This window comes from Carassius gibelio, chromosome B15, assembly GCF_023724105.1.
Source record: "Carassius gibelio isolate Cgi1373 ecotype wild population from Czech Republic chromosome B15, carGib1.2-hapl.c, whole genome shotgun sequence".
NCBI classification, from domain to species: Eukaryota; Metazoa; Chordata; class Actinopteri; order Cypriniformes; family Cyprinidae; genus Carassius; species Carassius gibelio.
In genome coordinates this window covers 10,778,332-10,791,757 of record NC_068410.1, presented here as the reverse complement: position 1 = coordinate 10,791,757, position 13,426 = coordinate 10,778,332, and the positions used below count along the sequence as shown (strand labels likewise).

The 13,426-nt window shown below is 41.5% G+C and overlaps 1 protein-coding gene across 1 annotated transcript; it reads right to left on the bottom strand.

The window, feature by feature from the left end:
* Positions 1 to 594: 594 nt before the first annotated feature.
* On the bottom strand, positions 595 to 12,991 carry prpf8 (pre-mRNA processing factor 8). Its single transcript, XM_052575927.1, has 42 exons — positions 12,825 to 12,991; positions 12,124 to 12,255; positions 11,838 to 12,006; positions 11,590 to 11,754; positions 11,191 to 11,409; positions 10,902 to 11,114; positions 10,700 to 10,825; positions 10,511 to 10,616; positions 10,232 to 10,422; positions 9,992 to 10,111; positions 9,598 to 9,907; positions 9,378 to 9,512; positions 9,133 to 9,262; positions 8,854 to 9,050; positions 8,551 to 8,757; positions 8,270 to 8,433; positions 8,051 to 8,177; positions 7,756 to 7,948; positions 7,314 to 7,501; positions 6,943 to 7,181; positions 6,689 to 6,835; positions 6,390 to 6,600; positions 6,195 to 6,311; positions 5,856 to 6,103; positions 5,571 to 5,750; positions 5,359 to 5,494; positions 5,077 to 5,246; positions 4,864 to 4,993; positions 4,623 to 4,769; positions 4,280 to 4,440; positions 3,958 to 4,149; positions 3,604 to 3,841; positions 3,387 to 3,515; positions 3,159 to 3,272; positions 2,878 to 3,051; positions 2,578 to 2,771; positions 2,233 to 2,472; positions 2,003 to 2,144; positions 1,774 to 1,914; positions 1,546 to 1,685; positions 1,234 to 1,436; positions 595 to 1,128 (listed from the first exon to the last, which is right to left on the bottom strand). The coding sequence occupies exons 2-42, from the start codon at positions 12,242 to 12,244 to the stop codon at positions 974 to 976; spliced, it is 7,029 nt and encodes a 2,342-aa protein (XP_052431887.1). The 5' UTR covers positions 12,245 to 12,255; positions 12,825 to 12,991; the 3' UTR covers positions 595 to 973.
* Positions 12,992 to 13,426: the final 435 nt, after the last annotated feature.

Below are 13,426 nucleotides of genomic sequence, written 5' to 3'. Positions count from 1 at the left end.
CATCGTCAATGCATTGTGATGCTTTATGATATCTAATGGAAACGTTGACTTGACAATCGTAATCGAACCAAACTGTGAGACCAGTGTAGGTACTCACCCCTACAAATTAATGTTTTTGATGAAATCCAAGAGCTTTCTGAACTGCATAGACAGCAATGCAACTACTGCATTCAAGGTAGTAATAACATTAAAACAGCCCATGTGACAACACTGGTTCAACCTTTATTTTATAAAGCTATGAAAATACTTTGTATGCACTTTTCCGTATGACTTTAACAAACAACCACAACAGTACCGTGACCAGAACCCATTGTTTTTGCTGACAATATTTTTTTGCATCAAGTTAGTCACAATGCACTGCCATTTTATTGAATTCATCCATTTAGACACGCTTTAAGCAATAAATGTGAAAACAACTTGCCATATATCTTTAGGGCTGAGCTGCTCAGTGGACTGTAACATATGCATGCAGATTGGTTTGCTCTGAAGGCATACAGTGTCCTTGCTCTTTAGATAGAACAGCTAATTTTCCTTCAGTGGGACACACTAATGATTTAATCCATGAAACCAACAGAAAAGACAATGAGATCGAGCTCAAATTCTTATAAAAGTTGCAATCTTTATTTAAACCCAAACTACAGTACAGTACAACATAGCTAAAGTGTACAGACAAATTATTCTGGATTTATTAAAAAGAAAAAAGTACTACAAACAATTCCAAAAAGGGTACAGATTTTTTTTTTTTTTGATGATAATTCATTCAGAAAGAAAGCACAAAATGTGCTTTCAGCAAGGAGCATAAATCAACTCAATGCCAGGGTATTATGATAAAACAAACAGATTACATGCTTTGAGTTTCTTAGCATTTACAATACTGCAAACAGTATAGAGTGAGTCTTGGTGACAAAACATTACAAAAACATGGCTTTAGCCTGTTAGGTGTATTTACTTGATATAGTCACAGTTTGTACTATTATGCATACATATCTTCTCGATCAGCATTGTAAATTTCACCCTCCTGCAGAGAAGCAAAGTTGAGGAAGTGAGATGGCCTGTGAACTTCATGGTAGAACTCTTTCGGGTTGGCCAACTGTAGATCATATTTCATGTTGGGATCATGGCGAACACCTAGAATGAAAAGGGAGAAGTTAGAAAAGCACAATGTTGTATCTGCAATTTGCAAAAGGTGAACAATCACTTCAAAATGAATCATTATTTAAAGGTTATGCTAACCCATGAAGTTGTAGTTCCAGGAGACTTGGCCAGGCACCATGAAGAAGCCAAGGAAACGGTCAGACAAAAGCATTTGGACTCTTTCGTAGTGAGAGGGCAAGTAACCTTTGGGGTTATTTCCTTTATCTGTGTTTTGTCGACCCCACTCGTATCCACTGGGAGTCAGCTTGTAAGCCGTCAGCGTGCAGGAACCAGGGGTGAAACTAGATAAGAAAAACCCACAAATGCAACACTGAATTCAAGACACTGGCCAATCATTACACTCGGGATGTTAAAAATGCAGCTAAAGTGTATTAGTGTGCTAAACTGTACCTGCAAGTAATAATGATGGTCTTCTCGCCATCCCAGGATGGGTTGTCAGCCATGACCTTCGCATGGGTGGTTACATCCTGAGGAGAGAGCTGGGGCGATTCATTGGGCTGTGTATGGATCCAGCCAAGAGGCTCCATTTCCTACGAAATTCCAGAGGCATTCAATTGGATTGTTGATGCAACTGGGTTAATAAAACTACAGACATAGGTATGTGTGTAAACTGCTGACCTTCAAGTACTCGTGTTGTGGAAGCTGGTTGGGCAGGTGAACGGTCTGATGCGTACCCCACTGTGGCACCATCACGATGCAGCGGATTTCCTTTACCTGAGGGTTATCTGGAGGGCTGGTTCCATACAGATAACCTGCAATCTACAGGAAAATACAGGTTTAGAATACTGAAGAATAATGAAGAGGATCCACAAAAGAAAAAAAATGTTAAGAAGCCAGTTATTCTAACCTGAGCACGCAGATCCGAGATGCAGATGAACTTTTTCAGAACGTTCTTGGGAAGGATGTAAGTGTAGCCAGTTTCTTTAATGTCATCGGATGACACGTAGATGTGGTTAGTACGTAAGTGCAAGTTGGCAGCAGAGATCGCCCTGTGAGATCAGGAAGTGCGTTTAAAAACAAAGTCTAGCTGTGTTTTAACAACTATAAAGACTATGAGTGACAGAAAATTTTCCACACCTAACTCTCCATTCAGTTTTAGAAGAGAAGGTCTGCGTCTCGTAGTTGCTGGTGGTGGAGGTGATAATCTCATCTCCATGTTTGTTGACAGTGCGAGTTTGTGTGGCTGTTAGCTGAGACTGCTCCTTGGTCTGCTTCTCGATCTCAGCGATCTGTTGTCTCTGCTGGGATGGAGCAGAGATCTCCATACCCAGGATGATGTCCCTGATTTCAGACTGGGTCAAAGATGCCACATTCACACTGTGGAGAAGTAAACAAAATTAATATTTGAAAAGAGGACCATTTCATATATACACACATTTTCCATACGTACTCAGAAGTCAGTGTTTATTATCTAGAACTCACTTGTTCTTCTTGCCGTAGTCAGCCAGGATGAGATCTTTGAGTTGCACTTCCACTTTGATCCACTCTTCATCAGTCAGTGTGGGCCAGATGTGGTGAGGCTCAGTGATTGTGGTTTTATCGGGCTTCAGGATAACTTTAGCACGGTCGTTGTTGACGTGGAGTGCTCTCAGGATTAAGATCAAACGAGAGAATGCCTAGGCAACAAAAACATACTAGCTTTAGACATTGTAGTAATGAGAAGTGAAAGAAGCTACTAATAATTTCAGCAGGTCAAAATTAAAGTATAAAAGTTAGATTTACAGTGTAAGAGGAGATAGTCTTCAGCCAGTCGTCATACAGATTGAACAGGACCATCTGAGGCTCTGTGGCCTTCAGAATGAGGTCTCCAAACTTCTCCACTTTCAGACAGGCCTGGAAGGGCAGCTGGAGCTCAGAGCCCTTGATTACGATGTTGGGGAAGTCCAGCAAGTGCACCTGAGAAAAACAGACAGCTGTTAACCTAAAAGTTAACATCTTAAATAACTTTCCAGTGCAATAACACAGCTACTTTGCCTTTAACAGTTTAAATAGCCATTTCTAACCTCAAGAGGATCCAACATGCCCTTCCTGGTCACAATAATCTGTTTGGGCTGCTCTTCAACAGGCAGTGATCGGATCAGGGCAGCCACTTCTTCGGCAGTTTTCCACTTAGCCAACTACAAATCACACAAATGCAAAATGTATAACTCAGTAAACGGAGCCACATGAGTGATTGTGTTGTGCAGACCACAGTAACCTCACAGAGACAGCATAAAGAGCAACAGACTTGCCTGTCCAAGACGCTTTTGTCCTGCCCATACAGATGTGTGAATGATTTTCAGGAAAAGCTGTCCAGTTCTGGGGTTGAAGATGAAAATGGCTCCATTGATTGGTTTTGTGGTCAAGTTACCTTCAAAGGTCTACAACAGGAAACGAAAGATTGAAATATCTGGCACATATAGAGAAAACAATATGAACACCAAAAGGGACGATGTTAAATTCACTTGCCTTGTGGATGGTGACTCTATACACATTGGTGTCATCCACAAACCAGATGATCTGGTTGGAGAAGAGTTCTCCGTAGTTCTGGGAAGACAGGTAAGGCTCAGTGGGCTCTGAAGAGTAGAGCTGCAGACCCTTGCGGATTCGCTCTCTCAGCACATAAAGAGCCGGGTTGGCCTTCATTATCTTCGCCATGGCCTGCTGGATCAGAGGTTTGCCACCAGGGAACCAGTTACCATAAGCACTGTAGAGAGAGAGAAAGAAGCAAATCATAAGTACTCACTGCTCTGTCACTGTTTTTGGGATGTGTAACCAAGTTGTACTTGACTGTGATATAAATTGTCTACACAATATACTGACCTGTGAAGGTTGTAGGCCAGATCCAGGGCAATCAGGACTCCAGTGGGTGATGGGTAAATACTCATGTTGTCAGTGGTGTAGTCCAAGAACTTGGCCCTGGCGTATCGCTCAATGTCATGGGAGTCGTAGTCACCCCATCTGAGCTGAATGTCAATCCAGTACTTCTGTGTGGTGGTGCTGTCCATAACATCCCTACAGAAAAAAAAAAAACCTTAAGCATACAACACATGACATTTTCAATTTGGATTTTACATGTGTGCGACGTTTTCATCTTTCTGATATATTAGAAATCAATGTATTCATTAACATCAAACAGACATACTTTGAGTCTGCTAGAAGTGATGGGCGTGAGACGTTCCACTTGTAGGAGGCAAACAACAGAATGTCAGCACAGGAGGAATTCATTTTGTAAGACTTCCTAGGATGGATTGTCTCTTTCTGGACAGTCTCGATCTCCAAAGCATCCAGCTCTTGGTCAAACACCTACACAGAGCAAACAAACGTTTACTGATGGCACTCTTCTAAATAAGCCAATTGTTAAGTAGCAGTTCATCATAAGTGTAAAGCCACACAAACAGTTAATGCAGAACATCTCTGTTAAATAAGCATGATTAATATACAATGCGTAATATCCTGACCCATTTAAAGGTAGCACATCTTTTTACCTGACAGAGATCCATGACAACACTCTCATGAATCTTCTGCCACAAGTGAGCTCTGAAGATCTGGATCAGAGAGATCTTGAGAGTTGGGATTTTACCATGCATGAAGATTCCAGTGAGGTCCAACTGCACTTGGAAACCCACATATACCTACGAGAGCATGAAAAGAATGAGTGAGTCATGAAAAAAAAAAAGGGGCGAGGAAAAAATGCTGTCTAATTGCAACAGCTTTTCATTGACATACATTGGCTCTGTTGATTGTAGGAGACCACCACAAGGTGAATCGTCGATTAGGGATCTGGTTCAGACCAGATCTCTGAGCATTGGTGAGTTTCTTCCATTTCATGGACTCTTCGAAACCACTGGCCTTCTCCCTATAAGAGATCAAAATTTTGAGTTATTGAAACTTAAAAACATTGTAAAAAATTGAGTTATCTATACTGGATATAGGTCCTACCAAAAGAGACCCTCCCAGGTGGGGAAGTAGGTTCCCTTGAAAAGCGTATGCTCAAGAATGCCTTCCACACCTCCAAGTGCCTGGATCATGTCGGTACGATAGTTGTTTAAATTCCACAATTTCCCATCATGTCTCTGATGAGTCCACCAGAATGGATTTTGCTTCAACACCTGAAAACACAGTCAAAAACCTTTATTAAAAAAAATTAAAAAATAAATCTAAATGATGGCTGGTACTGCTTTCAACATACGATTCATGTTTCCCAGAAGGAAAGACTTTTACCTGGTACTGCTTGAAGTCTGTTCTGACTCTCCAGCCTTTATCATAAGCCAGAGTGTGTCTGTCCTTCTGGAAGAGTGTGTTGATACGTGGAATACCTCTGTCCCAGGAGTCCTCCAGGTCCTCCAGTGTCAAACGTCTACAGAGTTTCAAACTCATGTTAATAAGAATGAACCCATCAACTTAACAACTAGGTTTGGTTAAGACGACAGTACCTGTTCTGAGCAATGGCCTCTTGTCGTTTGAGGGCGTATTCGGCCCAAACTCTCTGGGAGTCAATGAACTCGCTCTCCCACGGCTGGATGTAGCGGTACAGATTAGGAATCAGCTGATCCTCCTCATGACTCATACCAGAGCGGAAATGAGTGATGCCCACATCAGTCTGTTTGGACCACCTGAGCAAACACAGAAAACATTGTAATCAATGCTTATTTATTTCCATGAAGTTGCTAAAAAAATTTTTTTAAAAACGCTTTAAAAAAAATATTCAAATAACCTACCTAAGGTCAGACTGTGGAATCAGTACGTGTCCCATGGAAAGCATTCCCAGCCCTCCCAACTCCTTAGGGGTGTAAAACACCACAGGAGGGAAACGACTAGGCATTTTGGAGTTCAATCCAATCTTGATACGCGTTTGGATCTTATTCTCGCACTTCACCAGCAGGTCTAAAAGCTCTTGAGTGTTGACCACAGCTTCGCGGAAGTATGTCATCAGACCAATCAGAGCAGTGTTCCACTTGTTCACAATCTGAGAGGAGCAACATTGTTTAAAACCATGTGTAAGATGGGAAATACAAGTCTGCTGTGGCTGTTTTGATACTAAGGTTCAGGGCTCATACCTTGGTGAAGGTGGTGGACCCTGAAGCCATCAGAATCTGTCGCACTCTGTTGTGGAACCTCTGCATGGACTCATCATCTACACGCAGGAAACACTGTGCTGTCCTTTCCTTTGTTACCTAAAAATCGACCCACAATTATCCACCATTCTTTCTGACGTGCCAACAATTTTTTCAGTAGGTTGTTATTCTGCTTACCTCGTTCTGCAAATTCCACACTCCATCTTTGTGCGTAAACTCCTCATAACTAGTGCGGCACTTGGGGAGGATACGACACTCAAAGCCACACATGTTGAAGAGTAGGTTGGGGTTGTCCTTGCTATACACAGACACAAAGCTGTTCTCCCACTGAATTGTGGTCACAGAACGAGGCAGGCGATTTTTGATGTCCCAAAACACAGCACGGCCCCTGTTGTGATGAGGAAATCGTTGATTCCATATGCATTTTTCTCTTCATTAAGAGGTTCAGAAAGAAAAAAAAAATCTACAGCACTTACAAGTTCACATCATGTTTCATCAGTCTCATTCTAGCATCTCGGGGCCAGCATTTCTTATTGTTGTAGCCAACAATGTTCTCATTGTTGGGGTCTGGGTGCTCGGTCAAGTACCTCTGGATCAGATCTCTCGCCTCATCAGCAGAGAATCTGCACATAGCAAAAACAAGTTCATAAAACTTGTACAACAGCAGCGTTTGGAAATACATCTCAATACTTCACAACAGGAAGACTGTTCTTTCATCTGCACTACTAACCTGAAAAAGATGTGAATGCGGTCTATGTATCTGCAGTATAGACGTATAGGATGGGCACTCTCAGTGGCTGTGTCCTGGAAGCTGAGGAAGTCATTGGGCATCTGTGGAGGTCCAGCCATCTCACTGGCTCTGTGCAGACCCAGCACCAGCAGGTCCATCACCAGCCCATAGTACTGCACAATGAAAGACGCAAACTGCAAGCCGCGGATGATTCCATACGAGTTTGTGTGGTTCATGTCCTGTTAAGAGAAAATAGCGATATCTAAAATCAAACAGAGCAATGAAAGTACCATTTCTAATATGACTTCTCAAAAGCATTGAGAGAGAAATATGAATTTTTCCAAACTGTATTACACATGCAATAAACAGACCTTGTAATTAATGACAACGTTGTTTTTGGCTGTCATGTAATCGGCAATGTTGTGGTCAACAATGAGACGTAGAAGCCTGTTCAGGAGTGTCAAGTCAATCTTCTCATACATCTTCTCATAGCGAGACTCCAGCATGACGTTGCATTCGCCTTCTGCCGTCTCCCACACATCCTGCAGGTTGTTGATTCCTAGAAGACATAAATTGAAATTAGCAATATAATTATACACTGTAGTGTTGTCAAAAGTACCAACTGTGGTGACAGCCAAATTACAGAAATTTTTAAAAATGTGACAATACCAGCATTTCTTAAATCATGTTCAGCGGATTCTTAAACTCCTATGATTGGCCACTGTGTTCATGTGCTCAACAGTTATGTCTATGATTGGCTACTATGATTGGCCACCCTGCTTTTATAAATATCACCCATCAAAAATCTCTCACCTTGGCACCATTTGTACACCAGCAGTGGAGGCGGCTCTGTATCAGCTGGTTTGATCCAGGGTGGAAAAAGTCTCCGCTTGTCTGCTTCATACCAGAGGTACTGATCCAGGTATGCATCGGTAATTTTTTCCAGAGGCTCAACATCATAAACCGGCACCAAGTGACTGTAAAGGTCCATGAACTCAATGCCCACCTAGAGAGAAATAGAACCACTTTAGATGCAAGGTAGGACCAGTAGACGACTAGGAGAACTCTTGTTGTAATATGAAGTATGTTAAAATGAATGTGCACAAACTTCTTTGAAGGCTCTCTGAGTGAGGAGGTGACGTTTGATTCTGGACAGAGCCTCATGAGGGTTGTCATAGGCCTGCTCAATCAGACCCAACTCCTCACGCTGTGACTGGTTCAGCCTCGACTTCACACTAGATAAAAGAAAGCAAAGTCAGAAAAGATCCTAAACATCTAGACAAAACCAGTGCATCCACTCAGCTTGCTTTTATGGGACTGGCCTGACCTGTAAGCCTCCTTGAGTCTCTCCAAAGCCAGGATGAGCAGCTTAGTGTCATGTTTGTAAGACAGAGGAGGGAAGGGGATTGGAGAGAATCGACGACTCTCCAACCAGTGCACTGTGGTGGTGTAGATGGCCACGGCCTCCTCAGCTGTGATGTAAGGTCCATCCTATAAGATGAAAAAAAAAAAAAAAAAAAAAAAAAAAAAAAAAAAAAAAAATCAATCTTGTGTGTTCTTTATCAGTAATAGCAGCATGTTCAAAGACATGGTTACCAAAAAAACTACCTTCAGGTAATTGTGCTGTCTCTCCTGCTCTGCCTTTAGATAGAGTCGAGTGAGACGTCCCAGGTTCTTCTTGCAGACAGTCTTATCCACAGTGGCTCCTCTTCTGATTCTCTCACGGTTGTAGTGGGCGGTGTTGGTCCACCAGTCAGCTTTGGCCTTCACGTAGCGGAGAATCATGTTCTCAATGGGGGTTGGAAGCCCAGGAACCTGAAAAAATAAGTCATAAAAACCCCTTAATGATAAACTTCCAAACTGAATCATATACCATTGGTAGGCAGCAAAAAGCTTTGAACAAAAAATTACCTTCCAAGGGATGTTGGCCTTCCAGCATCTCCATGACTCGCTAAGATGCTGCAAGATGGTTCTGGCCTTGTTCTGCTTGATACCCTCAGGCATCATATCCAGGATGTCATGCATCACAGCAGCTCTCAGCTCCAGATCAAAGTGAGATTCCACACGCTGTTTGGTCACAGTCTTTGCAACACCCTTGGAGTGTCGACCTAAACCGTATTAAAAAATGAATTAGTATTTGCTATCCTTAATGTCACTACATCTTTCTACATTTATAAAAGCTCATTTTACCCTCAAACTGCCTGGCCAGAAGATTGCCAAGCCAACGCTCCAGAAGAGGAGTGATTCCTCTCATGAAGAAAAGCCAGACTCTCCATCCTGGAGCCCAGAACCCACAGCCTGGACCTTTTCCGACTGGGCCCTATAAAACAGCTCACTTTAGATGCAAAGCATAGAATCAATTCACCAAAGCACAATCACATGCAAACTATTTATTTCACAAAATTATGTTTTTGGTTGTATTGAGTGTTACTCACTGTGTTGAAGCGGTAGTAGACGAGATGCTTCAGATCTTTGCACATTCTGATCTGCCTCATGAGCTTGTACTTGTAGCGGTACATGCCAGTCAACTGACCGACATGGGCGAAGATGTACTGCAGTCCATCTGACAGCTACAAGGTAAACAAAATACTTTAGTAATGAAACAATCATAACAATTAGCTACATAGAAAATGCATTCATTATGGTATTTTATACCTGGAAAGAGTCAACATTTCCAAGCCTGTACTGCACATGGCTATCCACCACAAGCTTGCTCAAACGCAGAACCTCACGGCACAAGTGGAACGCATTCCCGAATCTGGACTTCTTACGTTCCTTTGTGGTGAGGGTTTTCACAGGCTTCAAGTTGAAGTTGTAGTCCAAGTGAAGGTAGTTCAGGTTCTTTCTGTGAATCAGCAGGTTAAGCATGTTGTAGCCCTGCCGGCACACCTGCAGACCGACTTCTACCCAATCCAGCTTTGTGGACTGGAAGAATTTGGTGGCCTTGAAAGAGCGGAACAGGTATCTAAAGAAGATAAAAGGGAAATACAACCATTATTAAATGCATCAACATTTTTAAATGGAACAAGCTCTGGAGTAGCATTCTCACCTCTTCTTCTGTGCCTTAGGTGGTCTGTGTTTCAGAGCATTCAGCACGTAGTACTTCAGGAGCTTCTGGTAAGACACACGTACCTTTACAGGCTGGCCCGCAGGGCAATGCTCACGATACCTGAAGGTGTTTGGACAAACAAGAGCCTCTGTTCAGAAATTATAGTCTTCTTGTATTGTTTTTTTTTTCTTTTTTTAAGTTTATCTTATATTATACTGTTTAATATTGTTCAATACGAACCAGTTTTTGATGAGAGGCACATCAATGGCACGTCTAGTTCTTCCTGAGCGAAGATTAAATGGACGAGGTGCCCACAACAGCGCAATTCCATTAGCTGTGTTGTCAGTATAGAGAGGTGTCTCCTTCAGGAATGGCTCAACATACTCAGGCAGTTCAAACTCCTCATCATCATCAGGCAGTGGCTCTTGGATCTATAGAGAAAACAGAAGCTTGCAATTAATGCGACAAGAAATTGAGAAACTTACACACAGAGTTTAATTAAACAGTTGAATTTCTGACCTTGATGGAGTGTCTATGAGAGATGGGGTTGATCAGAGGGTCAAAATAGAAGGCGGGCAGATCAGGATCCTCAGTCTTGATGAACACCACGTTTGGTGTGTGGTACCTGCATGGACAATCATAAATCATTAGTTCAGCAAAACAATTTATATAGAATGATAAAACTGCAGGCATGATGAAGTTTCATACCAGGTGAGGTGCACATGATGTGGCAGGTTGTTGTATAGGTAAGGGAATGCAATTTTGTATTCAGTCCTGATTGGTTGTCTGATGATGATCTTGTTGATGTCGTTGAACTCATTCCAGTCTTCATCCCTAAAAACAAACCAAGTTAGACTTCTGGAAAAAATAAAACATCACGGCCAATTAAGCTACAGAACATGTTACATACTGGAGGTTAATGTCTCTGACAAGAGGCTCAAATTTTGGTCCCCCTGGAATGGCCATGTTCAACGCTTTAGAGGTGAAGAAAGCCTTCAAGTCAAACAAGTAGAAGTAGTTTTTATCCACCAAGTCTGTTAGCAACTGATTAGCCAATCGATACAGAGTAGACATCATTGGTAACGTGAACTGCCAGCGTCTGTATGTGGTCCCGTTCACATATCTGTGGAAGGAAAATATAAATCATGAACAAAAGAAACAAGAAACCATAATTTTTAACAACGGTCATCAACACTCACTTTGTGGTATCTTTCAGAGGTTGATGCTCATATAACCATTCTGCCACAGAGGAGTCCTCCTCAGGGTCCAGCTCCATCTGGATTGCCTCCAGAGGCTCAACGTCCAGGATGTTGTCTGCATAATCCAATGGAGGCTCTTCATCATCGAATGGGGGGAAACGCATGCGCTTAAAGTGCCGTCTGTCTCGCTTCTCACGACGCATCATGATCCACATTGTACTGCGGAAAATAGAAAGTTTTTAATTATTGCAGCCAAACAATTTTTGTGCAACCCTGCAAACAAGCAAATCTGGAGCTTTCAACACGGCATCACATTTATCAGAAAAAATATATATTTCAGAAAAATGTGCAGCCCTAATTTTCAATCTCTGCTCTGAAAGTCATGCAATCATCACCTACCCCCACTGAGAAATGTACACCGGCTCAATCACCCATGGGATTTCATTTACAAAGGAAATGGCACCAGTGATGTGGTAGAGCACAGGGACATCTCTGATCTGCTCCCAGGGCATGGGCATGTTCTCCAGCAGTTTAAGCACTGCATGGGGCATATATTTCAAGGCTCTGCAAGCAAAAAGCAACATATACTTTTAATAATGAACACGCACAAATATCAGTAACCTAGTCAATAACACAAATGTTCTTACCCAAGGTAGACCCTCTTGTCATGCCGAAATTTTCTGTTTGTCATGTCACCATGATCCCTGATGATTTTGCGCACATGCTCAGGTGGCATGTCCTCTTTCTGGGCATCCACAAAACCAAATTTCCTCTTCTCCGAGTAGCGTTTGGCCTGAAGCTGCTGCCATTTCCGAGCTACAGAAGAATGTCATGTTTAAATCAGAAAATTTAATCAGAAATTTAAATCACGTCACTAAACATTCAGAGTGCACGAAGCAAACACTAAGTCCATGATCAAGCATGTAAATATACCTTTCTCTTGCAGTTTCTCCTCAGTCATGTAATCTGGTACAGGAGCAACAGCAGGAGGAGGTGGAGGAACACCTGGAGGCATTGTTCCAGGAACACCTCTGTAGGGGAATGCAGCTGCCATGGCAGCGTGTACTGCAAGGAAAACAATAAAGCACAAAATATGAGATTAAACTGCTAAGCATGAGAACTGAAACATGTTGAAGATTATAATAAAACTCTCCACTACTAGTTCATTCAAATAACCACAACAACGTAGACTAAGTGAGATCTAAAGCCAAACATGTTGGAAATAAAAGGAAATCCGAATTAAAATTACAATGTTTGAGCAAACGGTTATATATCTAAAACCACAACAATGAACTTCACTGACTTTGCTATCGCTCCTTATTCGCGCTTGAATTGAGACTAGCGAACCACCTTTTATTCATTAAAGAGACTATATAACCCCCAAGTAAATATGCTTTTTTACATATTTTTTAAGGTCAAACTAATATATATACACACACATTTATGATATTAATATATGCAGCAGTTTTTAAGGTTGAAATAAAGCAGAGGTTAGCATGTTAGCTTAGCTTATTACATTTTATACAACAAGTGAACGGTTTCCGCAAAGAAGCAATACCAAGAAAACAGTGATACTTATTTTGAAAGAAGCAAACAAAAAGCTCCACGTTCTCGCAAAGAACAATATAACTTACTGTATTAAAAGCAGTTTCTCGCCAGTGAACGTAGTTATGCCCCGGGTTTGTGCTCAGTGGAATGGCGTAGCATGCACGTTGTGAGTAACGTATGGTTGTGCGATTCGCGAACACGTATCACGTATCTGGAGGACTCTGTTTCAACGGAAATTATGTGTTTTACGACACCGAACGTAAGAAAATACGTAGGGCCAAACTTCCGGATGCGACACCGGATATATGTCAACAAAACACCGGATATATGCGGATATATGTAAACAAAAAAAATCATAATAACTTGACCTTTTGAAAGTCGTTGTATTCTGTTTAATATTGTTCCATGACTATTTTATTGAATGAATAGAGAGAAAATTTCAGGGGAAAGAGAGACGATGTTCATAAACGGAGACGAGAAAATTAAGTCGCAAATTAAGCCTTTAGAAAATAAAAGCCATTTTAGTTAATTTTAAGTTATTATAAGAAAATTACACACATTTTATATTTGTATACTAAGGTGGTATCTTAATGCATCACATGATAAGATTTATTAGAAATCGTTACATGGGCAGGATATATTATTGTGTAATTCATTTATTGCTATTTTCCACCAGATTAGGCCTATT